General features: G+C 39.8%; 1 protein-coding gene across 2 annotated transcripts; it reads right to left on the bottom strand.

The window, feature by feature from the left end:
- rps6ka5 (ribosomal protein S6 kinase A5) lies at nt 1-26974 on the bottom strand. Of its 2 annotated transcripts, XR_015097050.1 has the most exons (18): nt 26673-26974; nt 23566-23637; nt 23237-23455; nt 22261-22376; nt 22091-22192; nt 21355-21438; nt 21159-21262; nt 20924-21074; nt 20691-20852; nt 17353-17478; nt 16872-17005; nt 16702-16795; nt 15113-15283; nt 14837-15028; nt 13368-13527; nt 13008-13171; nt 9596-11954; nt 1-921 (listed from the first exon to the last, which is right to left on the bottom strand). XR_015097050.1 is itself a non-coding variant. In XM_086094512.1 (17 exons), the coding sequence occupies exons 1-17, from the start codon at nt 26740-26742 to the stop codon at nt 11649-11651; spliced, it is 2427 nt and encodes an 808-aa protein (XP_085950638.1). In that variant the 5' UTR covers nt 26743-26974; the 3' UTR covers nt 3810-11648. The 2 variants fall into 2 exon arrangements, 1 of the variants encoding a protein (XP_085950638.1); XM_086094512.1 differs by lacking the exon at nt 1-921 and having other exon boundaries at nt 3810-11954.
- Nucleotides 26975-27825: the final 851 nt, after the last annotated feature.

Consider the following 27825-nt stretch of genomic DNA (forward strand, 5'->3'; position numbering starts at 1 on the left):
CGCTCCATTAGTGCTAATGGGGTACACATGTAACAAGATTAGGGTGAGGACACCTGGGGGGCGTGTGAAGGGTGGGTTTGACGGGGGACGGGGAGGGGACCACATGGGAAGATGCGACACCCAAAACATTCCCTCCCTTAGTCTCACTCCCATCAATCTTACAGAATGTAAGATGTGGGGAACACCATCCGCCTGAAATCATGAAAAACTGCACACACCCCAAAAAAAATATATATATATATATTTTTTTTTAAAGATTAGAAATGTAGATCGAATTGCAAAAACATCCATTGAAACTGTATTATATTTAAGTGACTTACATGTATTGTTTAAATTTAAGTCATCTAAAAATCTATTTAAAAGAAAATGTATTTAAAATCCATTGTAGTTTCAATTTTTTTAAAAAAAAAATCTTATCAGAACAATAAATCGTTTGATTTACAGTAAACTAATTTCAGCCCTCGTTATATCACTGCTACATAGATGCAATTCATTAGCACATCTACGGCATTTCCCATTAGTAAGCATTAGCATTAGCCTAGCAAGCTTACGAGCTATGTGGTCGTTGCCTTCCAATCAAATGGAAGCAAACTATAGCCGATGATGAGGATGCTGACTCTTCCTCCGAGCTCATCCTTCACTTTTCACCCCTTTTCCGCCCTTTCCCCAAATTCCTGCACTCTGCTGAGGATGCCCAGTCAATTAATAAGACATCGTTGCCGCCCCCTCCGAGACCCCGCATAAGGGGCCACCCAGGAGCTCCCGGCACTGGCAACGCCCTCCTCCTCCTCCTCCTCGTCCTCCTCTAAAGCCGCTTCACTGGTGGCCCCCAGGAATGCCAATCGCGTTAAGAAGGGGGGTGGGAGGGTCGGAACAAGGTGGGTCGGCTCGGTGCTGGGGGTGGACAAGGCCAGTCAAAAACTGGAGGGGCAACAAAAGGAAATGCTTTACTGCAGCAAGCACTTCAGCGCTGTTTATGGTGAAAAAAAAAGTATATATATATATATATATATATATATATATATATATATATATATACACACACACACACACACGTATATATATATATACACACACACTTGAGAAAATAGTACGAAAGCGGTAGATTAAAAAAATAAAAAGATAACACCAGAAATACATGAATATTAGACCAAGAAATACAAAAATAAAAAAAGATGTGGGAAATCCAAAAATAGTTGCCAAAAATACAAGTAGTAACTGACTAAGTAATCCAAAAATATCAGACAATGATATTAGACTAAAAAAATACAAGGACATTACATTAATTTTAAAGTATACCAGACAAGGGCTATTTAGACAAAAATAGTAAAAGACATAAAAGATAGTTCAAAAATAGTAATACACAATTAGACAAAAACATACAAAAACTTGATAAAAGCTACTCAATTGCTAGAAATAAATAAATGCTGTGATATAAAAAACAAACAAAAAACAATAGGAGTAGAAAATATACCAGAGAAACATCAGACAAAAATAAATAAAAATACTGAATACAATTTTATTTATTTTTTTAATTCAAAAAACAGACAAAAAAAATACTGTAATTAGTAGTTTCTAACCACAAAAAATTATTTGGAAAATGGACAAAGAACTATTTTTTGGGGGGGGGGGGGGGTACATGAATTTTAGACCAAAACACACACACACTTGAACAACCATTAATAGTGAAAACCCATGAATAATTGATACTCATTCAAAGATTTTTGCAAAGATTATAGAATGGAGATGATCATAAAGCATCAACACACGCTCGTCGCACGAACACCAGCGCGAACCCATGTTACATAAACAAATGCATTCATTAGTCAAATCGTTCCATCCAAACGAAACACCTTCACGAGGCTCAACAATAGTTTGAGTTCAATAAAACTCAAATCATGTCAATTGATGCCAATGAAGTCTTACTTGTCCTCAAAGGCCGCAACGTTGACACGAACGACACTGAACGATGTCAGCTTTTGCGAATGAAAAGGTGGAATTGTGCAGCCCAAATCTTCGTGTTCCGTGCTGGCAAGAACGAAAATTCGCCAGCGTTGGCGTGTGCGTGCGCTGGGCAGATTAGCTGATAGCGTTTGGAGTGGCCGGCCTCCATCTGGATACTTGACCACAGTAATGGAAGCCGCGCACACACGCAGAGTGTATAATGAGTTGGTCTGCGGCAACGTGCGCACGACTCAATTAGCCGAGACGCTTCTGCAAGTGCGGCGGCAGTCTCCGTTGTGCAAAACAAAAGCCAGCCCGAGGGGACAACATTGGATATCCTATAGGGTCTTAAAAATGACATGAAATTGACGTGACCTTTTCTCCATTTACTTGCAAATGATCTAAACATAAAATACTTTTTACAGACCACGAAATTCAATGAATAAAAGATTGATTGAAATAAAACACCGCATGCATACACTTCAGAAGGAATGCAATAAAGGGCAAAGAGCGTGCTTCAAGTACCGTTCGAGTACGCCTAACATTTAACGAGTTAAATTATTACGAAGCGGAGGGAAATAAATGAAATGACAGGAAAGGTTCTGGTCTCACCAGCGTTTAAACACAGGCGTCAAAAATTCAATTGTTTTGGAGGTTGTACTCAATGATATAAACAAAGAGCTTTATTTATACGGTACAAAACAAACAAACAAAAAATAATTGCCATTATTATATCTTATCTGATTAATACATAACAATCTCCTATTTGACTTTTTTTTTTTTTTCAATACTTGTCCTTACAGAAATTGTGTTTTCCTTCAGATTTTGCCATTTGGCGGAATTTGGCTATTTTGGACTTCGATCATATATTGGAACATTTTCTTTGCATTTTCCCCCCACAATTTATGTACTGTCATCATCGCCAGTATCATATACTGCTGGTTGCTTGAAAGTAAATAAACAAAATAAGATTAGCAAACAAAGTTGAGCGCTATAGTGACCTATGTCCAAACTACACTGAATTCATCAATATTTCATAAAAGTTGATCAATAATATTCACTTCTACTTAAGTAAAGATACACGGACATCCAATATAAACACAACTTACTTTTAGGGTCTTCATCTTTATATATTTGGACAAATTTGAAGTCTAGTTTCACGGGCGCCGCCATCTTGGAAATTGAGTTGGCACAAGCGTTGCGTTTAAGATTCAGGAAATGGTTGAGTGCAATAATGGACTGCTCCCTATTTGCCAACATTGGAACTACATCCTCCTTTTGTGCAGTACTCATCAAAGTTCTATTCATATTTGCACACCCAAAAATCGAGTCCGTTTTCAGTGGTTATACTGGATAAGGGGAAATGAAAAGTAAGGCAATTACATAATACGTATATAAACACTGAACAATACAGACTTGAGCCATTGTATAAATTCTGCAAAAGACTTAATTAAAATTTATTTTGTAATATACAATGCATAATACATTTCTGGATTTATGTTAAATCCATATACAGTGCTAGTAACATAATATATAAACTACCACTGTTCTGAGAGATGATGTTTGAGATTAAGCACGCCCTCTTCTGTCCGTTTTAAATTCTACACAAGTGCCCCCCAAAAATGTGCGTGCCCGTATTGCTACATTGGCTGTCTTGTTTTATTTCTGCATAGGTAAATAGGGAAGAAATGGCAAAATATATACTTTGTGTACATTTTTATTTTACCAAATAAATATTGACTTTTTTTTTTTTAATCTCCCAATTAAAGCTGCCGTTTCATCAATGATCTTTCAAATGTACAAATTCATCTCTTTTTTTTTTTTAATTGGGTGTAACCAAAGAAACAATGTGCAGTACAAGTTGGTAAACACAAAGGAACATTTATTTTAACATGACAATCAAACAGTTACCGGAGACCTTAAAGGTCTAAAATAAATATAAATATATTTGCACATCACACAATGGTCAGGGCGGGAAAAAAACAACTGCAGACAATAAATTGATCAGTCAACAATTATTACAGTAGTCATTTTCTTTCTTTTTTTTTTTAAACAAAGAAGTAGCATAAAGAGGATGTATAGGACTTGAATAGCATGACATCCTTCCACGTATGCTTTGCTGCCATCTGGCGGCCGCTTACTAAAACAACATGCCTGGGTACCTGTTTTTTTTTGTTTTTGTTTTTAATAACCAGATTTAGTACCAAAAGAAATATAAACAAACGAAAACAATGAGTAAATAAATATACGGTTAAGTTTCTGAGAAGAAAAAGACATCTAATGTACTTCCTCCCATTTGGCTAAAGGCCTCAAACGATTTCACAGTGGACGACAAGTTCGATAAAGAAAGAAGCAAAAGCTCTTTGCGGAGGTTCTTGTTGATGCAAATTCAGTCGACTGTGACGGATTACCAAGTGCAAAGTGTCGCATCTCAAAGGGATTTACTGCTACAGTACATTTTCTTTACACGTGAGAATTGATGTGGGAAGGAAAAACCAAAAAGAAAAACGGAGCACCCGCGAGCTTCTCGAGGAATTTCTATAAGATTTTGTACAAAAAGTAGTATCATTTTTTTGGCATACTGGAAAAATACTTTTTTGTTTGTTTTAAGTGACGTCAAAATGTGTCAATTTCAGGGGGATAATGTACAGGAAATTAAAATGTTATGTATCAAAATGAAAGTAGAAACATGTGCTAACCATACAATGGGAAACTAAATCTTCTAATATTTTTGTCAAATTGAAAAAAAAATATATATATATATTTGTATTTCTCATATTTTTTGTATTTCCAACTTTTTTTTGGTCTTATTTAGTTATTTTTCTCCTTTTTTTTTTTTAAACTTTTAAACACATTTTCATGTCAAGTACCTCATAGTTAGTTTGGATCAAATTATTTTAAACTTTTATAGAAAAGTAGAAAAGTGTTTTGATAAGCCTGAATCTTTTGTAGCAGTTGTATATTTTGTCCAATATTTTTGTAAATTGATTGTGATATATATATTTTAAATTTCTCATAATCTTTTTTGTGTGTGCAATATGTTTATTTCTTTTTGTCCACTTTTGTAATACTTTTGTGGGGCTCTGTCTAATATTTTTTGCACTGTAAAATGTTCAATTCTTGACACTTTTCATCTTGATAAAATTATTTCCAAAATTAACTCAAGTAAAAAGTGTGATCATAGAACAGTAAATGGACCACTACGAGTGTGTCAGTGGTATTTCAAGGGTGAGGTTTTTTTTTAAATTTATGCTATACTGTGTTGTGGTGAACTTATTTTTTTTACACTTACTGTATGACGGTTAGTGTAAACCGCTACTTTAACACATGGCCTGTACATTTAAGAAATAATGCCACATTAATTCTAAAAATAGAAAGTATGTCACTTGAAGAACTTTTTATTTTTGTACAATTTCTTGCTAAAGTTTCTGGCGTCAAGTCGACTCCAGGTGTTATTTATCGATGTGACGCCCCCTCTTCCCACCCCCTCGGGAGCGAGCGCTGTTGCCACCACATGCTGGCAGGTGCCCAACTCGTGGCGGGCAAGTGAAATCGTTGTCATTTGAACAGTCTGTAAAATCTAGAAAATGTAAACGGCACACTGCGGATTTAGAACGAATTGTCCAATTAATGGAACCTTTGAAAAGGCAAAAAGGGGACCTCTGCCAAGGAATGAAGTCAAGTTTGAAAATTGAAGTACATAGCCTACTAGCTAACAAATACAACTGCATTGGTGCATCATTACAGCTTCCTATACAGTTAGGAAGCTATTTTTTTCATTTTATTTTTTATTTTTAATTTTTTTTACAAGCTCTCTATAAAAGAGCTTTTTTTTTCTCCCCAGTTGAGTTGTACGGGTTTACAGGGCATAATAATGGTGAAGAGTTTTGAACAGATATCCTTGATCTCCTTTTATATATATATTAAAAAATCTATCATAAAAAGCTGTCCTTTTAACAGTTTGAGTGTAGACTTTTTAGATCCAATGTTTACAAAAAGAAGAGCGTCACTGAGTCAAAGTAGGGACGTTCGATACCACTTTTTTTTCCAGACCAATACCAGTGCAAGTGTTCACTCGAGTACTCACAAACCGAAACAACTATTTAAATGAAGCAGTAACAAGCAAAATTGTGACTTTTATTTTTCAGTGTGTAAACTATTATTACTCTATAAGCCAGGGCCAACAACCTCATGAGTAGCCCACGGGACTGTTTTAAGAATAGCTCACTAGTGATGGCTAATTTGGAATGTTGTACAAGTGATTAATTGAAAATGTCAACATTTTCAGAGGTTCATAGAAATAAAGCGCTGCATATTGATATTTACCTGTTTCTTAATAATTGTGAAAAATAATTAACATGATTTGCGTCTGCAATTAATATCATATAGCATCATTAAAGGTCATTTGAGCGAATGTCTTATTTCAGAAGTGTGTATGAAACTGGTAGCCCTTCACATTAATCAGTAAGAAGTAGCTTTCAGGTTCAAAAAGGTTGGTGATCCCTGATAGAGGCAATTAAATAAAAAGCAGTTTAGTGGTTGTTCCCTGTATTAATATAAAGGTTCCACATACTGTAGAAATGTAATTTGTATTTACAGTGGACCCGCACTATTTGCGGGCATTAGCAACCGGGGCCGGCCCCCGAACAGTGAAACGCCGTATATTGAAATGCATTGGAAGAACAAACAAATACAATTTAAAAACAAGTTCTTCAAAAAAACACTGATTAGTCCTGTGTTTTTTCTTTTTTAAGACAAAAACAAACAAACTGGATGATATAGATTTATAGACAAGATGATTATTAATTTTTTTGCCAACACTGATTAGTATTCAATATACATTTTCCACAAAAATGCGGGGTCCACTGTATTATATTAATTTATTCATAACAATAACGTATTTATTATATTAAAGGATACTTGACTCATTGAGCCATTTTCAACGGTAAAAAGTTCATATTTTGTCCAAAATTAATTTGATTACGTTATTATTTTTCATGTTCAATTAATATGTTTACAAAAATATTTCTCCCATTTGCTGTCAACTGAATGTAACGACCAATCATGGCTCAGTTTGCTGACCAAACCCAGAAAACAGGTGAGTTATAGTTGGTCGTTACTTACTTCCTCAGCTCAGGTGATGTCTTCTTAAGTCGACAGCAAGTGAAAAAAATTGTTTTTAAAGCTATTAATTTTACATGAAAATAAACAGTTGCTATGGGTTTAATGAAGCGATCCTCTACTTGGACCCAACTTTCTGGGATGTTTTATACAAAATGACCCAATTTTTTGACCCAAGTAAAGGATCTAACCAATATTTATCAGTTGTTTTATACTGAAAGACCCATTTCTTGACTCAAAGTTGTGGATCGGTCCATTTTTGATCCATAATTGGGTTATTTTTGACCCAACTGTTTTTAGAGTGAACGAAGTTCTCAAATTAATTCTGGACAAAATCCGAACTTTTTACTGCTGAAAATGGCTCAAGGAGTCAAGTATCCTTTTAATGTCATATTTTTACCATGTATCAAACCATGGATCAGAAATGGAGACACAAATGGAATTTTTACTTTGGTGTATCGTTACAGTCGTTAGCACACACTACTCTCAACGAGAGAAAATATTTTTTTTTAAATAAAAAAAATTAGTCGATCGTGAAAATGTATTGAAATGCCCTCGTATCGAATAAAACATGTCGAGCTCATTCAGGATACTCCAAGGGCTAAATCAAAGGAGTGGGGTCTAAAGGGCGGATGTGTGGCTGGAGGCGCTAATTGATAAACGAGCTCCTGGAGCAGCTCTTTCCGGGGACACGTTGGAATGGACGGAAGGAGGCCGGTGTTTTCTTTGCAACAAACAAGTGGCGCACATCAGCTAATAGCGGCTGGCTCCCAGAGGGGACTGAGTTTCAAAGTAGGACACTCTTCCTCTTTGCTCCACTTGAGCTATTAATACACCCAAACAAAAGAAGAAGGGCTGCTGGATGGAGGTTGGCGGGGGGTTCGAGAAGAGCTTTGTAGTGCTGCTGCTCCAAAGATTCCACAGATAACAAAATAAAAAGGGAGATGCATAGTTGAAAGCAAAACGATTAAAGATCGGAGCAGTGGGACAAAACAAACACTGGTTTTGCATAAACTGCAGGAGAGAGAGAATCGATTGCAGAGGAGCTACCTCAAGGTTATTATCAGCGGTAGAATCGCGCTTTGGTTTTGCGGCTGTGTGCATCCAAACGGAAGACGGGGAGAAAGCGCTCCCACCAAAACAAAAACAATTTTGGGCCACGACTCGAGGGCCAGAGCGGGGTTTGCATGCATCGCTTTTCAAATGCTAAAATTTGTGATTTAATGTTGCTGCGTAAACATCCTCCGACAACAAACCAGAACTGAGCATGTGCGAGAATGCTTGATCTGCTCACTGCAGCCCCTTTCACGCTGTCTTTTTGCCCGCTGCAGCTTTGCGCATTCAGATCATTAACAGCGGCAATTGGTTGGCTTTGACGCGGTCTCAGAATGGTTCAAAACAATCTTCAGTTGAGGTAAAGGTCGACAACCTTTCCTGTCAAAAGAGCCATTTTAGGCCAAATAATTAACCACACATCTGTCTGATGCCGCAAAACATTTGAAGATTGTGATGAAGGAGGTGTTTTAGTGTTAGTCTAATGTACTGACGGCCCAAGAGCTAATTATAAAAATATGGAGCATCTAATACATAAAGATACATTTTCTTCTGCCTTTTGTCTTCCGTTTTTGGATTTGTTTTTGTTGTTTTTCATACATTTTTAGACTTTTTTTGTCTTTCTGTCAAATTTCTGCCATTTTTGGCAATTTCGTGGACATTTTATGATAATTTTGGGGACTTCTTCTTTTGTTTTGGGACATTTTATAGTTACTTTGTGTACATTTTCTTTCTGCATTTTCTTAAATTAATTTTCTGATTTTTTTGCGCAATTTTGTGGACATTTTAAGGTAAATTTGGGGATTTCTTCTTTCGTGTTTTGACATTTTATAATTACATTTTTAAAATGTTTTTTTCCCCTTTAAAAAAATATGAAGTGACTTTTTTGTGGCAATTTTATGTACATTTTATGGTCATCTTCTTTTGGTCATTTTCTTTTCTCAGTTTTAAAAAAAAATTCTGACTTTCTTTTGGCTTTTCCTTTTTGGATTTTTGTGTGGATATTTTAGGTCATTTTGAAAACATTTTCATCCATCTTTCATATCTAATTCTAACAACTTAAAAATTTGGACTGATATTTTTTGAATATTTAATTATTAATTTTTTAATCAAAATCATTAATTCATTAAATTCATATTTTATCTAAAAAAATACAAATAAATATGTAAAAAATAGTAACTTGTATTAAATGTTTTAGAGCTCCGCAAGGAGCCACAGGAAAGGGACTAAAGACTAGTAAAGAGCCCCATGTGGCCCCAGAGCCGCAGGTTGCAGACCCCTGCAATAGAGCCTTTCAGACAGAGCTCACTGAATGGCCGCTGCGGCTTCACCCATGCAGATAACTAGATGCCTGGTGACAACAGTGAAAATTTCCTCCGACAGAATAGTCGGTGAGTCTCTGGTGGTAAACTTCACACTACGCCGAGGAACTAGTTTGTGGGTCGATTTAAATCCCCCAAACATCTTTCATCCGTACCTTAGAAACAGCACAGCAGCGAGCCGGAAAAGAGCCAGCGTGAAATGGGCTTGCAATTGATGGTCCCAGAACGGTTCCAAACACAATTTCAGTACAGCTGTGGAGAGAAAATGTTCTGATGAGCTTGGATCTAACCAATCAAGTGATAAATGCAATCAACTTACCGAACACAGCTTTGGTTTATCATTTATGCTATGGTTAGCGAAGTGTATCATCACCCCACCACCACCATATCTAAACCGGACCATGGGAAACGAAAAAGCCATCGAAACCGACAATTATCCCATGAACAATTTCAGACCACTAAAAACTTTGGAGGGAGAATTTTTTCCCCCAGCAGTCGCTAAGCTAACTAGCTAAAGCTTGCAATATTAGGCAGAAAAGGTTAGCGTGCTATCAATTTTCACATCAAACTGGCGTAAAATTGCTGACACTTTAAGCGCTTATATCGCGCATTCAAATTCACATTGAAAATTTGACTTTTCAGTAGGCGAGTGTTACCTCATGGAGGTACCTCGCTCATGCTCACGTGACGCTACATTTCTAAGGATCGGCACAGACGCCCTGCATTTATGACCAAAACAAAACAAACACTGCCGCCTACTGATCTGCAGTTTCAAAGTATAATTGCTATTTTGTGGCACGTTCGTTTTAAAAATCAGCACAACAGGAAGTCAACGGACCATTTGGGCCGTCTGCTTTGTGACTTTTCGCACATGTCCGCTGCCTTGAGATCATGTGACCTATAAACACTTTTGGACACAGCCCCAGACATGACGCGTAAATATTTTTTCCTTCTGGCCACAATGAATATAGAATGCACACAAAATGGTAATTTGTGTCCTCTTAATAAACTGTGGCCCAAATATGTTAATTTGTGGCAAAATACTAATTTGTGATTTAATATCATTCACATGACAACTTGGGACGACTTGGTAAGCAAATGGAACACACCTTTGCTAGAAAGTCGGATACCCAATATCCTCCAAACCTTCTCTCGAGAAGGTGCACTTGATTTGCTTACCCAACTGTCCAGAAATTAACTTTCAAGTTTTGCCACAAATAAGCATTTCTTGCGCACATTATACCAAATTCAGGGTCACAAATTATTACGACGTGCCAAAGTTGTACGTAATTGGGGGTCACAAATTAGTATTTTCTGGCCACAACTACAAAAATAAAAAAATCATGTCTTGTCTGGGGCTTTGTATTTTTGTAGTGAATGGATAAATATAAGTTTTCCATTCGGTTGATTTTAAGTGCAGCTTTTGGAATCAGGCTACACTGTTTTGACACTTAAGCTAATGTCGCTAACCGTACTCTCAAGAGGCCTAGTTAGTCAGTTAGCATTGAATCTCTATAAAAACCGATCCACCGTCGACAACAAACTACTTCTTTGAAAACAGTCTTTTCCAGCTTACCGTAGACGCACATACACAAAATAGCTTTCTTTTAAAAGACTCGCCATATTCATACCTCCGAGTCGTAAATAAGTTAACAATACATCTCATCATAAATAATCTGGCGTACAAATGGCGTACAAATACTGTGCCCCCACGCGTCTTGCAGAAGACGGCAGAAGTGGACCCACAATGCGGCCGAGCGTTGCTGTTTCCTCTCTCGTGGTAAACACTTGGGACTTTTCCCTTTGGACCTCAGGGGGAGGTGGACCAACATGCAAGACGGGGATGGGGGGGGCTTACAAATTGGAAATGCCGGGAGCTGGGACAGGAGCGCAGCCCTTGCGTTTTTTTCCCCCCCGTGACAGCTCCTTCCGAGTCCTGTCCTTTTTTGACACAGTGTGTGTGTTTCTGTGTGTCTGTATCGATTTCTATGATTTTGCTTCTCTGTTGTTTTTGTTTGTCTAAGCATTGTGTGTTTCTGTATGTGTGTTTCCATATGGTTCTATGCGTGTGCTTCTGTGTGTAGGACCGGAATCGAGAGCGGGACGAGCTATTGCTAGAGGAGGTTTGCTTGATATTGAGGTTGCCGCTCCTTGCTGCATGCTTGCCATGCAAAAACAAAAAAATCTAAAAGGAGAGAAAGAGAGTTGTCACTTCCCGTCAGAAAAGTGAAAGGCGGGAGGCGCCGGCTGCTGCTGCCCCGAGTCCGTTCCGGTGGGCGTGCTCACGGGTGTGGTCCCCGGCGTGCCGTCAGCATGCCGGTGGCTGCCGTCACCCCCCTCGGCATAGTTTTTCTCCTGAGACTGCGACGAGGAGGACGAGGAGTGGGTGCTCTCGCCGGAGCTGCTGCGCGTCTCCGTGCTGGTGCTGGTTTTCTTCATCTTCCGCCGCTTTGCCAGCGGCGCCTTGTCTACCGTCTGCAGGCGGAAACCTTCCCGCTTGCATTTGTTGAAAGCCTGCCACACAAGGAGGAGGTTTTAAAAACTCTTTAACTTGTTAAACGTGAATTTGGTAAAAAGTAATACTCTATTTATACATTTATTATAACAAGTGTCTATTCAGGCTAAGGCAGGTACCTTTTTTTCTTCTTCTTCAAATAAGACATTTACTAATAAAAAATAAATAAATTTCATTTTTTGTCCCAAAACAGCTATGGTTTTATCTCTCTCTCTCTCTTTATTTTTTAAATTCCTTTCAAGAACGCAAAAATATTAATAATTGCTGATATTTTCAGATTAATTATTGTATTATACTGTCTATTCAGGCCATAAAGCTGAACATTTTAAAAAGTTAAATAAAAAAAAAAAGTAATGATAAAATTTGGAATTTCATTGTTTGCCCCAAAATAGTTATAGTTTAATATCTCTCTCTCTATATATTTTTTTATTTAAGTCAAGAACATAACAAAAAAAAAAAAAGAAGATATTTTTCAGATTAAACTAAAAAAAATTGTATGCTTTTGCTGGACAGTAATGACAATTTAATATAATATGTCTTATATTAGTATTTATATATGAGTAAATTGATGTGCCATGAGAGTTTTCTCATGAAAATAAGTGTCTTGGCTCGATAAAGCATTGGAAACACTGATGTGCAGCATATCATTCTATAATGTATTTGTCACAGATTAAAGAGTAGAACTTTCTTTCAAAAAAGCTCCACTGTAAAATGGTGTCCATGTGGTGTGGCACGAGTGCGCTATTCTTGGCATCTATTTGAAGCGCTATGTATGTGTTCAAGAGGATGACACACTGAACCATTAATAGAGGCACGGTGTCAATGAGAATAAAAGAAATGTTGATTGACAGCCAGGCGTTAGCTAGTTTTTGCCATCACATTAGAAATACAGTACAGCGAAAAACATTTTTACAGATTGTAACAGTCGACAGCCAGGCTTTAATGTGCATTACTGCCATTTGGAGGATTGGAGTCCTGCGCTCCACTGAACATCATTAGTCTGCCTTGGAGCAAATCATGACTATTACACTGGATGCATTAAGCAATCTTACATTAAAGGTAGCTTTGACGTAAGTGTGGACCGATGCAGTGGATGAGCCCAAGATGTCCGGCGTCATGAGTGGATTGGAAGACAGCTGGCTGTCGTCCTGGAGCCAAGCGTTGTAGCGGAGGCCGCACATCTTGATCCGCTTACTCGGGTCCACGGTCAACAACTCTGCAGGACAGTCATTTGAAGTCAGGGGCACAAAGTCTCACAACCTGCATATAAAATTTGGAGGCGCCTAATTTTGGGCTGGTCGACAAGGCCCGTCCAGTAAGGAGACATAGGTGGACTAAATAGTTGGATTGTCATAGTTTGAGTTTTCTGTTGTGAGAAAGCCGTCAGGCTTGAAAAACTGCTCTTGTCTCACCTTGGATGAGATCTTTGGCCTGCTGCGACACATTTCTCCAGGCCTCGCCTTCAAAGGAGAAGTCCCCCTGTTTGATTTTCTTCATGATCTCCTCGGCGCTGGTGTGGGTCAGGCTCTGCTCCTGACATTGGAAAGGCACCTGGCCAGACAACATGGTGTACTGCGAACGACATCATGAACATCCACTTCACAACCTCTTCTGTTACGTTGATCTAGATCACCATTTTATTTTCACTGAATGCTCCGGTTTGCGGAGCGTTGCCTAAAATAGCTGCAAGCTGAAGCTGAGCTGCAAATATAGCACGCTTCCATCCGCTCTCATTAAAGTAAAGAAAGGACAGCGGAGGAAATGTCCTGTTCTGATGTGATCTCCCCTCCAGGTGAAGTGAGCGTAGACTTTTTCAAAAGCTTTTTTTTCCACCACTCACATTCACAGCTATGTTCATTACACACAATTTGGGACACTTTGAAATTAACTGAGACATAATGGAACATGTTGATAAGGAATAAGTGATATTGTGGGACAGTATGGGAAAAAAATTGACACAATAGGGGACAAGGTGAGACACAATAGGTGCCATTGTACAATGTGCCAAAATGGGAAATAATAGGGGCCATTTAAGGGACATGCTGAGACACAGTAGTTCAAATTGTTAGACAACATGGGACAAAACAGGACATGATTGGGGCCATTAATGGACAAAATTGGATAGAATTGGACTTAAAGAGACATAATGGCCCATTATAGATGAGACAATGCGGAGAAGAGGTACATGATAAGACACAATAGATGACATTGTAGGACAATATGAGACATAAAGTAATGGGACATGAGACAAAAAAGGGGGTACACTATATGGGCTATGATGGGACAAAAGACTCCCAGCCATTTTCACTGAAGCAACCCCCTTCGATCCCAGCTGGTTTACTGGATTTTGCAAGGCCCACAGAATATTGTGTTTTATTGCTATAAAAACATGGAACCTACCAAAATAAAGATTAGAGTCTCTTCTTCCATCCGGAAAAAAAGTATTTTAGTATCCGTTTCCGTTTTGTAAGAATTAGCATTAGAATATAGCTAAGTTTCATCATTATTCACAAATCTGTTGAAAACAGAAAAAGAGCTTTTTGCAACATGGCCCTGGCTGATCTCTTATACTCTGCTGCCACCTCCTGGCCATGTTGTGTAAAAACTGCCATTGCTGCCACCTCTTCATGTCAGAAGCTGCATCAAGCCTTCTATATGCGCTTGCATACAAAAACGTATAAATACGTTTTGGGGAGTGAAGGACACAGTATTAAAAAACGTATTCACACATTTTGGGGTTTGAATGAGTTAATGGGCAAAACAGGACAAATTAGTATACGATGAACCATGATAGGGGACATTGCAGGACAGCATGGTAAAAAAATGATACAAAATGGGACATGGGGGGAACGGCGTTATTTTTTCCTGACTCTCCACTCACCAGAATGACGCCCAGACTCCACAGATCGCACGATTCGTCGTAGCCAGCATACTTGAGTATCTCGGGTGCGGCGTACTGCAAGGTGAAGCAGGGCGTCTTCAGCAGCTGATTGTCCGGCGGCTTGAGGCGGGCAAAGCCAAAGTCGATGATTTTGATCTCTGAGTTCTCGCTCTCATCGGTGAATAGCAGGTTCTACGGAGAGGTTCCGCACACACACTGTTTCTACTGTTTTGAGAGAAAAAAAAACGAGTCGTGCATGCCGAGTGTGTCGACTACCTCTGGTTTCAGATCCCGGTGCACCACGCCAACGTCGTGCATGTGACTGACCGCCGAAACCAGCTTGCGCATTATGCGACTGGCCTCCGTCTCGCTGAAGTGCCGCTTCTGGCGGATGCGCTCCAGCAGCTCCCCTCCGCCGAGCAGCTCCAGGATTAGATATGTGTGGAGCTGCGGCAAAAACAAAAACGGTAAATCCCCGACAATTCACAAGTCAAGATCCACCACAGATTGCCAATTTTTCTGTAGAATTATGCATCGAATAAAGCACCTAATCGTGCCCATCTGCACATTTTTGTGCTCCTTCTAACGCCTTAAGAAGTGCTTATTTTTACTTTCCCTGTCAAAAAGATGTTGTACAGGTTATTATAGGTCATATTAACTCATTCCCTCCCAGCCATCCTCACTGAAGCAAACCCCTTCGCGCCTGGCTGTTTTACTGGATTTTGACTGATTTTGCAAGGCCCACAGAATATTGTGTTCTATTGCTATAAAAACACAGAACGTACCATAAGAAAGATTAGTGTCTCTTCCTTTATCAGGAAAAAAAAGTGAATTTCTATCTGTTTCCATTTTGCAGCAAATAAGCATTAGAATATAAATAAGTTTAATCATTATTCACAAATCTCTTTGGGACACTAGTAATATTTAAAATAGAACGTATTTGATATGTTTTTTGGAGCAAATGAGTTAATGTTGGAAAAAAGTTTTGATATCATTTGTCTTGGTGTAAATGTTTTATATCACAAAAAAACAGCATTTGATCTGGGGTGTGTGAATTGTTTATATATTTTTATATATTGTATGTTTAAAAAAATTTCAGTATATACATACGTACCACTGAGTGAAATTTAGAAATAGGAAAGCAGTAATTGGTATCTTAAAGTTTTTTTTTTTTAATCCATCCATCCATCGTCTTAACCGCTTGTCCTCACAAGGGTCGCTGGAGCCTATCCCAGCTGGCTTCGGGCAGTAGGCGGGGTACACCCTGAACTGGTTGCCAGCCAATCACAGGGCACACAGAGACTAATTCCTTTTTTTAATGTATTTTTTTTGTAATTTCACTTATTGTATTTTAGTATTTTATTGACAGTTTTTTTATAGTTGGCTTTACTAGATTTTATGTGTACGATAGCGTGCGGATCTCAATGTGTAGCACTTTGGAAACGTTTGTTTATAAAATGTGTTATAGAAATAAAGGGATTGGATTGGATTAAAGTGGTGATATATAAGCCAGCGTCATTGTGCTTCTCGTCAAAATGTTCCAAATCAAATCCTCTATGGGGCATTATATTGTAAAATGTGTTTGAAATTGTGTTTTTGGGCTCATAGTATGGGGTATATTTAGAGTTTCACTGCGTTCACGTAAATGTGTCAAAAACAACAGAGGTTAGTTTGAGCAAACTTTGTGGGGCCGCTCTTTGGAACACAATTAGTGAGTGTATCTAGGTCTGCTTTATGGGACAGTGCATGAAGAGAGACCGTAACAACATGTCCTGGGATTTCAGTCTCCTCGTTAATTAGGCCTTTTAGGCGAATTAACGAGGGTACGAGCAACCCAAGCAGAGTGAAGAGGTGAGGGGGCACACCTGGTCGTGGTAAATATCCTGCAACTTGACAATGTTTGGGTGGCCATCGCAGAGCTTCAGAGCGGCTATTTCCCGTTGAGTCTGCGCCTCCATCCTGGAAGAAAAAGGCAAAAAGGTCAAAACAACATTTGGCATGAGTAAACAGTGTTTTTCTTTGATGAACTTGGTACCGCTTGCTGACTATCTTGACGGCGTATTTCTGCCCAGTTTTCTTGTGCGTACAGCGCCTGCAGATGGAGAAGCTCCCCTCACCCAGGGCGCTGTCCTTTAGGTCCATCTCATAGCTCGTGTAGAAAGGCGAGTCCTGCCGGAAGCAAAAGCAGAGAGATTTTAAATATAGTAAAATAGTGTAAAATAATGTCATTAAAATAAATGTCCAGGTCTAAGAGCGGAACTGATTTTTTGGGGGGGCCGGTGAACTGCTACAACACTCACTAGCATAAGGTTGAAAACAATGAAGCTCATAAATATTTTCACACAGACTAAGCAGGCAGGCAGTTTGTACACTGCATAACAGCAGGGATGTTGACGAGAACACCCGAGCGGCTCTAAACGAATAAACAGGGCCATCGCTAATTAAATGAGCAGATAAGTAGGTGTCAACGGAGAGGGAGCGAAGAGTCTGTGCGCCTGCCTAGCATCCGTCCATACCTTCATCATGGCACTCCGAGCCACTGCGACCGACCCGGGCCGCTCAGAGCCGCCGCACAGCTGGACGGGATCGTCCATCACCACGTTCCTCTTGAACAGGATGGAGGGGGCCATGAAAGAGTAGCCCTAGATGCACCCCCGGAAATAAAACAAACAAATAAATAAAATAGATAACATACCATTCAATTCAAAATTGTTATTCATTCTTTAAAATAAAAAAAATGAAAGTGGACAGAAAAAAGTAAAACTTATGATATCTGCTCAACACAAAATAAATGACAGCAAGCAGTCAAGACGCTTTCAATGTAACAATTAAACTATAATAATAATTCAACGGCATGACCTTGTGCTATATATATTTTTCCAATAATTGTGCTTTTATATATTTTTTTAAAATACAAATGATTTAGTTTTATAATCCAGATTGTTCCACAAACTGACACCTTGAGTTGAAGTACATCGTTCTTTAACCTGTATATAATCAAACTAAATGTATGTCACCATGCTTTATATGCCAAACAGAAGATTAAGTTGATTGAATACTTCAGTGTGTGAATGTTTGTTTGCTTTAGCTCGCAACCCGTCCAGGGTGCAGCAATGTAAACTTGGATAGAGTCCGGCTGTATTGTTCACATTGCGTTGAGCAAGCCAACACTTTCCAGGAGGGTTGAACGACTGGGAAAAATAATCTGCTATTTTTCCCCCCTCCATATTGGGATTGTGAATTCATATGTGATTATTTTTTCAAGGTCCCCTCTTCCTATGTGTGTGTGTTTTTTTAAAACAAGCAATAAATGGATCTGTTACAATAATCAATATCAGATTCATTCTACGTACGTTTGGTTTTATAGGTTAGTTAATTAGTTGGCTTCAATTAGTTGCTTGTCACCGATGTCACACATCAAGTTTTGTTTGAATTTTTCGGCATATTTCTCCAGACAATATGCAAATCCTACAGATTTTTTGTTGCATTTACAACTTTAGAGGTTTCCACTGTATTTTTCAGCGAGTGACATTTTGGTACATCTTTTCCTGGAAATATAATCGCCAGTCCAATAATCACACCAATTCTGCACGGAAATTGTCCAGCTGTTCCTTTTTTGTGTGTGTTGTTGTTGCACCAACTCTCATTGTGAAGAGACGGCTGCTTAATTCCAACTGCGGGGATTCCGGAGCCGCAAGCATTGGCATTAATCTTACACGCACATGCACACACGCACATACACACACGCAGCTGTGGCGCGCGCGGGTTGACAGCCGCGGATGGACGGAAGCATGGCTGCGTGAATGAATGAGATGCCCCAAATTGCCGGGCTTGAAAATGTGATTGCTGTCAAAATTACCGCCTGGCGCTCTTAATGCAATTTTAATTCTGTTTTGTTAGACACCGTTGGTGGGGCGGGGGGAGCACATGGTGAGACCCCTCCCCTACCCATGCGGCTGAGAGCGAAAATGTGCAATCAAAGACGGGGAGGCGTAACCGCGGCAGACGCGCCGAGGCGCCACGAGTGTCACCTTTTATTCCGCCAGAGAAGCCAAGCTAATGTGTCTATTGATCGCACGCCGGCTCGAGGATCCAGAAGGCAATCGAGAGCTGAAATTCCAACGCCCATACATGAGCCGGCGGTGGGGAGTTATGGCCCGTATTACGGTTCAAAGCGAAACCATCAAAAATAGTCATTCGCATCTGTGACTTCAATGGGGCAGACCGCGTGAGGCTGCAATTACGCCGATGAAAGGCTCATTGAGGCGGCGTGAATGGCGACGGGCATGGCGACGGGCGCGCACACAGACGCGTGTTGACTTACAGCAACCTTTTGAGGACATTCACAACTTCACTCCATTACTTGGATTGCGGCGGAGCATGTCAAATATAGTCGCAATCGCGGAGTGGGAATCAACATTCCACATCAGAGAAACAAATATTAATGGATGAGTGTGAGCGGACCGACTTTTGATGTCATTACGTGACAATGTAATGTGTAAAAAGAGACATTAGGCATCCATCCATCCATTTTTTTTACACCATTGGTTCTCTCCTATTGTTATTGTATACTGGTTAACTTATTCAAACCCGAAAACGTGTAAATACGTTTTTTTAATACTTTGTCCTTCACTCCCAAAAAATATTTATACGTTTGCTTGTTTTTATGCTAGAGCATACAGATGGCTTCTGACATGAAGAGGTGGCTTAAAGCAATACTGGTTATTGTAAAAAAGAGACTCTAATCTTTCTTTTGGTAGGTTGCATGTTTTTATAGCAATAGAACACAATATTCTGTGGGCCTTGCTAAATCTGTCAAAATCCAGTAAAACAACCAGGAGCGAAGGAGGTTGCTTCAGAGAAAATGGCTGGGAGTGCATGAAACAATAAATATTTTTTGAAAATACATATACAGTAACTTTCTTTTTTTTTTTAAACACCATTTTACATGAGTATGACATCGCGCTAAAGGCATATTGCTACCTATGACGTCCGCTAGCCAAAGGCTGAGCTGCACACATCTGTTTGTTTACAGAGTAGCTAGTGAGCAAGATTCCTGACCTTACCCAATATTTTATGTTCTATGTGGGAACTTGGTACGCCTCTGTACCATTCTGACAAACTCCAAATGCGTGTGGCTATACGTCATTTTTACTAGGTGTCCGCGACCAAAATGATTCTAGGACCGACTTCTGGGCCTCGACCCACACGTCAATGACAATGATTGTTCTAGACCACGTGTCAAGATCCGGTCTTCGAGGGCCTGAGGTTCCTCTACTCCAACACACCTGATTCAATGGTCAGGATAATTATCAGCCTCCTGCAGAGCTTGCTGATGATCTTAAATACGAATCAGCTGTGTTGAATGTGGGAAACCTCTAATACATGCAGGACTGAAGTCCTCGACGACCGGACTTTGACACCACTGTTCTGGACCACTGTTTCTCAGCCCCGGTCCTCGAGAAGCCCTATCCAGTCTGTTTTCCTTGTGTCTCTCGTCATCAGGCTTGCTGATTAGCTAATCATTTGAAACACCTGTGTTTCTGTGGGAGACATTGAAAATAGGCTGGATAGAGGTACTTGAGGACCGCGGTTGAGAACCACTGTTCTAGACCATTATTTCCAAAGCTTTATTGAGCCAATGTAATAAAAAAAAATACACTTTGATTTACAAGTGACCTGATTTAGAGTTTTCACGATGCAAATCGTCGCTCTGATAATTTTTTTGCTTGGATATGCTACCAAAAATTTAAGATACGAGCGCTAGATGGTAGTAGCTAACTCGACTCATTTCGCAACAAGCAGCAGTTTGGCACATACATAGAAGACAAGCTTTTTATTTTTGGTGTCCTACCTGGAAGATGCGGTCACAGTTCTGCGGCAGAGCGGCGGGCGAGTAGGTGGGGTCCATCTCCGTGAACTCCTCTGCAAAGTTGCTGACGTCCAGCTCGTCCCGTATGACCGGTTTGAAGGGGGCAGGCACCTTTTTGGCCGCCAGGTCCTCCCAATTGATCTTCTGCAAGGGGGAAACGTGGCAATCCTATGTCAACTAATTGCCCAGTCCTAGCCACTGTTGGCAGCACGGACCTGGTAAAATGGATGCTTCTTGACATTCTCCACCCCATTTGGACCTGAGCCGAGCCTCTTCTCGGGGTCTTTGGTGAGCAGCCGCTGGATGATGTCTTTGGCCAGTGGCGCCATGTCTTTGGGGAAAGGAGGATCTTTTTTTAGAATCCTCCTGGGGCAGAGAGAGCGAGACAGATGTTTCAGTGTACAATGCGCAGCCGGTGAAAGAAAAGCCAGCTGATAAGTAGTTTTGCACCTGGCGATATCCGTGTGTGAGTTCTCGTCGCCGTCGACAGTGAAGGGCGAGCCGCCGGTCAGAAGCTCGTACATCAAAACACCAAGACTCCACCAGTCCACCGCCTGTGAGGGAATACACACATTTGACGCAAGCGCTCTTGGCATGTACAAGCATCAGTGAGCATAAATCAAAGCCGTAAAAGAAGCAAAGTCACCTTGTCGTGTCCGGACTCGCCTCCTTCCACAATCTCTGGGGCCATGTACTCGATAGTTCCGCACACGGAAAAGGCTCGATCCACCTGTTTCAATGGAAGCAAAAGGTCAAAAGCGTCACTCCAAAATCAGCATTATAATCTTTATAGGTTTTTTTTTTTACTCTATAGACTTTTTATTGATTATTTTTTTACTGTGTGCTGTTATTGCTTTTATTGTTGCCGAGATTTATTTTATAAATGTAAAGTGCTTTCCAAATAGAAATTATTTTTTTGATACATTTTTCTAGACAGCTGCTATTGTTCAGATTAGGGGTGTTCATTTTTTTAATTCTGCATTATATCGCGATATTACAGCGCACAATTGTCATATCAAGCAAAGCCAACCATAGCCTTCACCATAGCCATAGCCACAACCATTAAGAATTTCACCATCTTTTTTGTTGTCATTCATCATGTTAAAAATATATACAATGCATAAAAAAAATTTTTTTTTCAATATTAGCAAGAAAATATGTCATGTTTATGGAGTGAAATTAAGACACTCATTGGGTGAATTTATTTGCAATTACTGCTAATATTATAACTAATTAATAATTATATTATTCATTTTATTTTATTATAAGTAATCATTAGTTTTCCTTTTTCTTCTTTTTTTAATGTAAAATAAATATATTTTTAAAATAATGTTCACCACTCTGGTTCAAACTGTAATGTGAATCATATGATGGAGACAAACCTGGTCAAATTCTTTACTGAGGCCAAAGTCTGTGAGAACGATGTGACCGTTTGAATCCAGCAAAATGTTTTCCAACTTCAAGTCGCGGTACACAATCCCGAGCTGCAACCGGGAAGAGGCTGTAAGTCATGACGACAAACAATGGTAACACACGACCAATGTGCGACCACCTTGTTGAGATGCTCCAGCGCCAGCACGATCTCGCCGCTGTACAGCGCCACTTCCTGCTCTTTGAAGCGCACCCGCTGTACCAGGTGCGTGAAGAGTTCGCCGCCATTTACGTAATCTGCGGAAGACAATAATAGTTACATATAATGATGGCTCGGATTTTTATGGTGCCATTAAGGGGAGGAGGGTGGAACTCATTCACTGCCATTGACGGCTATAGACGTCAAAAATGTATTTTAACTATTTCTATTGGTTTAACATTTTTCCCCACTTTTGTTAACAAGAGTATGAAAACAGATATAAAATCTGTGATTAATCGTGAGTTAACTAGTAAAGGCATGCGATTAATTACGATTAAAAATTGTAATCGCCTGACGCCCCTAATTTTTAATAATCTTTTCCTTATTAAAAAAAAAAAAGATTATTAAAAAAAATAAAAAAATATTTAAAAAGAAAAATAAATTTTATATCTGTTCTAAGTATACAAAAAAAAAATCTAGTTTTTCATACTCTTGTTAACAAAAATGGAAAAATATGTTAAACTAATAAGAAATAGTTAAAATGAATTTTGACATCTATAGCTGTCAATGGCAGTGAATGAGTTAAATAGTGTACCGGGGCCGCGAGTACAGAGGGGATCCGCGGCTTATATCAAGTTTTGCCATCTTGTTCGGTGTATGGCAGCGACAAAAAAAGCCAAACTACTCCTGTTTGTATTAACATAAAATTGGCAAAATAACGACTAACAATTCAAGAGACAAACAACCTTCTGTAACCTAACTTGCTCTTGAGGAGAGTGACGTCTGTATGAATCACTGAGTCAAACCCGTAATAAAATGTCTAAAAGGAAAGTAGTATTTGCTATTTTTACAAGTTACAAGGTGGGTGACATACATGCCAGCATTCTCGCGCTTCCGATACAATTTTTTCGAAAACCCCGATAAACGAGATTAAACGTGTGGCTCTGCGTCGGCTCACCGAGAATGAGGTGCAGCTTGGTGTCGGTCTGGAAGGCGTAGTGGAGCGTGACGAGGTACGGCGACTGGCGAATGTGCTCGAGCACCTGACGCTCGCTGCGCGTATGCTCCGCCGTCTTGGCCTTCTGCACGATGGTGGCCTTCTTCAGGACTTTCATGGCGTACAGCTTGCCCGCGTCGTGGCCGCTCACCTTCCTCACCAGGAACACTTTGCCGTACGCTGGTGGAAGTGTTGACAAAAGGACAGAGGGGAGACGGTTCAACTTCAGCAGCCCACAAAAATGAATAACACCCCAAAAAAATGTGCTGCACCATGAAAAACGGACTCACCTCCAGTGCCGAGCACCTTTAACAGCTCAAAGTTTTCTATTCCCACCCTTTCCACGTGGCCCGTCAAGTTGGCTGTGAGGCACAAAACACACACAAAAAATATATATCAGTGTCACATTCACATTATGGAAATGTGAAAAAGACAGCTAAAAGTATTTTCTGTTTTTGAGGGCAAGGAATGATATTTGTGACTTGTGCCAAAATGGACCCCACAGCAAAATGAGTCACAGTACCCCTTATTTCAGAAATGAGGTTTTGGCATAATCAAAAACAGAATGATCTCAGCTTTCCAATGATATGTCAACCATTACATCATTATCACTCATTACATATAACCACAGATATGAATAGGTACGTATGACACGCCACCTTTGAGTTGTGCGCCAATTATTCGACTCAAACGAACGGTAATAGACCATTCAGAGGCCGGTGTTTTGAGGTCATGACTGCTAGCATAGCAACTGCTATTATGGAGTTTAAGGGGATTGTTTATGGAACACACTGTGGATTACTCGCCTATTATTAGCTCATAATGACGTGGTAGAATTATACAATGAACACTAAATTAGCAAAACTGAATCGTCAGCTTTACACTGATACATCAAATGTAGCCAAAAAAATGGAATGAAAACACAGTAATAAAAAATTACAGGACATGTTGAAGTTTGTGTGTAATAAATGTTAAAACACACAGGCAGCATGAATGTAAGGTTGTTCAATAAGTCAGAGTGCTTGAAATGACTGAATGAATGAGTGGCTAACAAAAAGCAGCAGCGCACTGACAGCCCTCCCTCGGGCGTCTTCCGAGTTTGTTGACCTGCAAAAATGTGTGCAACGTTAAAAAAGAAAGACAAAAGAACATGTTACATAAATAGCGTGCTTGTTCTTCACACCCACTGGAAATATACACGAGAGAAGGAGGACGCCACATTAAACAGGAGGAGGGTCATTAGCGTCCGTCTTTGAGGTCTTCAGTGCGGCACACGATGTCTCCGCACAGCCGGATCAGCGTGCGTTGTCGTGAACGCCTCACCCCTGAGAGCAACTCAAGCACCTTCAACTAGACGTGACAAGGCTGGGAGGCCGTCTCCCCGCCGACTGCTAGGTCAGGAGTGTGCGTTGCATAACAGCGTTGTCGTGCTCACCCCGCCGAGGCCGAGTTTGATCTCCGTGTTTATTAATAGACCCACGGCGGAGGTGCACGACCGAACGCAACTTGCTGACTGCTCCTCAAAACTAGGGCCCGGCCGATTGGATTGTTTTTAGGCTGATGCCGATTCCGATATTTGGCAGAATAATATTCAGATCACCGACTAATCGCCCAATAAATCAAAAAAATACATAGTGAAATAAATATCCATTAGGGCCCGACCGATATCCATTTTTTGAGGCCGATGCTGATATGGGATTTTTGGCAGAAAAAAATACCAATTACCGATTAATCTACCGATTATTTACAAAATATATCCTTGGATGTTTGCATCCTTGAATTTTGAGAAAAGAAAGTCGTTGAATTCTTGAAATAACAACTTTAAATATAACTTGGAAGGACAGTGACAAAATAAAACAATAAGAAAGTGAAACAAGAATAGAATAAACTAAAATAGTAGCAACTGAAAAAAGAGTTAAGAACAAATACTGAATGTTCCTGTGCGTTTTGGCCTCTTGGGGGCAGTGTGGTGCCGTGCATCCATGTTGTACACACTTAAAGTGAGTACAGAAGAAAGTTATTGGACTGCACTCCGATTGAATTCTGTTAAAATAACTAATTTTTCCCACATTGGGAAGAATTTGGGCCTTTGCGTATTGTTATCTTACCTGTTGGTATGTGTTCCCACAGCATTTGTTTGTGAATATGGGGTAGATGCCACGGACTTCCGACTTCCGCGTTTTACACACCAGCGCCGTTTGCGGCCACTGCTGGCCGCGTTCCAACACTCGCACCCTCACCCCTGCGCCCCCGCTCATTGGCGGGAGGGCGTCTCGGCTATCTGAAATGCTTCGGACACTGAGACAGACACTACACACTCTCAGCCTCGCACCCGTCGATGGGAACGCGCAACCGAGGGGCACAAAGGCGGAAGCGCAAGTACTGGGACGCGGCCCACACATCGCAAACCAGAAACGGAAACAAAGTTGATGGGTGAAGCCCCGGAAGTCGGAAGTCCCGCCTCCTCCGTGGCAAATTCGTGTCAATGTGAAGTATTACTTAGAAGGACTTGTTTTATCATATATATATTCAGTTAGTAGTAATTTTAGGTCGTTATATCAAAATGTTTCTTGTTGTTTTTTTTTCAATCTTGTCATCTTTTTTTTTATATCGCCAACCTCCCACAATATTGTGATAATTATTGTTTTGTGATGTATGGATACCGTTACATCCCTACTCATAGCTCAAGACAAAAAGCAAAAAAATAAATACAAAAACATATGCGCATTTAAAAAAAAAACTCGCAACCAAGGTACTCGTATCTTAACACACCACTGCGAAAAAAACTCACCTATTCACAGAACATCTTTGGTGGATCCGAGGGTCCACTACATTTAATATTTTTCAACTTTTAAAATAAATTGAACTCACCAATATTAATGTGGACAAGGCAGCTAAACTATATATAACAATTAAATAAATAACGTAAAAACAATTATTTTGTAAATAAACGGTTGTTTGATGACTTCAGCACGTTAGCTCGGCTACGCTTGTGACAGCTCACCTGGCTTTTGAGACCGTGTCACCGACAGCTAATAGTTTTGACGTGACTTCGCGGAGACAAGTGGGTGGGGAAGCTAATAAAATAACGCGTTACACTTCCTAAAACGAGGGATTCCGGTCTATTCAGGTCAAATGGCACAACAAATAGCTAGTAAGCTAACACAGTTGTTGTTGCCGCGGCCGGCCAAGTTAGCTTTGTTTATTAGCCATCGCTTCGGAGTGAGTTAAATGGTTAGGTAACGTTAGTAGTGCACTTGGTAGGGAGGCAGTGGCTCAGCTGTCCCCCGCCTTTTTTTTTTTTCGTTTAAGTGGCTCGAACCAACAAGACGACTCCCTTTAGACACATGTACGCTAACCCGTCTAAAATATGCACTTAATAACGCAACTCGCTCACCGTTTTTCAGCTCATGTTTCACCGTAAAGAGGTCGCCCTCTCTGGACGGTCCCTCCATCGGCGGTGGCATTGTAATTTCTTTGGGCTCCAGTTCAGCTCAGCGGTTCCCGGCGAGGCTCGATTGGCCGAAAAGCTAAAATAATAATAATCCTTGGTACTAACTTAAAGGTTTTATCACACACGGCGCCGACATTTTTACGTGCCCGTAAATTGACGGATATGCGGGCAGAATGTTGCCACTCGGGTTGGCAACATGAAGCCAGCGCAGGCAGTCAGTCAGTCGGAAACACTACTTCGCCTCTACCTTCGCAACCAGGCAGCCCCTTGATGCTCATTGGTGTTGCTACGTGAGATCTCGCTCTCCGATTGGTTGTTTGAACAAAGACGACACCAAATCCCGCCTCTTTCAGGACTGCTGCTGTTGTTCCAGCTCGTGTGTTCAAGTTGCTTGGAATAAAATGAAATAAAATAAAATGAATTTTCACTCAATTGAATTCAATTGACACATGTTTGATACCGTGAAATTCATTTATAACCATTTAGTAAATCGAATTAAATTACATTTGTAACTTCTTCAAGTCACAACACACTAAAAATCAGATCACACACATGCAAGCATGCAAAGAGAGATGTCACGGTGCAGTGGTATTAGATTTGTTGAAAATAAAAAACAAAATAATAGTAAGGGCCTATTAATAAAATAAACTGTTTTAATTATGCATTTAATTGTTTTTATTAATTGGTTAACCAACTGTATTTTTAAGCATTAATTGCCTAATTCGAACATATAAACAGAAAAAAACAAATATGTTTATAAAAATACAGAGGGGGAAAGTAGCTGGAAATGCATTAATTGGCACAGTGTACATGTTGAAAAATAACTAAGGGAAGTATCGGGAAAAAAACTAGTCTCTACATAGCTTTTGCTGTAATACCATATTTAATAGCATTTTTTTTTAAGAATAGGTTATTCATATACAATCGGTAGTGTATCCAAATAAGGGTTGTTACACCCAATATATCATACAATTATTAGAATTGAAAACCGATAATGCCTTATTACTTTATGAGTAGTTAAGATAAATTAGCTTATATACTTTACATTCACATTGAAATATTTTACGAATGTCCTGACCCTTCTTTCCCTTTTAAA

This window comes from Leptonotus elevatus, chromosome 14 (assembly GCF_054856555.1).
Source record: "Leptonotus elevatus isolate MCC_2025b chromosome 14, RoL_Lele_1.0, whole genome shotgun sequence".
Classification (NCBI taxonomy): Eukaryota; Metazoa; Chordata; class Actinopteri; order Syngnathiformes; family Syngnathidae; genus Leptonotus; species Leptonotus elevatus.

Coding starts and splice junctions, on each gene's coding strand:
- rps6ka5 (XM_086094512.1), bottom strand. CDS start 26,742: ATGCCACCGCCGATGGAGGGACCGTCCAGAGAGGGCGACCTCTTTACG. Junction 22,377..23,236: donor CAAGCTGCACCTCATTCTCG/GTGAGCCGACGC, acceptor TGTCTTCCGCAG/ATTACGTAAATGGCGGCGAA. Junction 13,172..13,367: donor GGCCAAAGATCTCATCCAAG/GTGAGACAAGAG, acceptor ACTGTCCTGCAG/AGTTGTTGACCGTGGACCCG.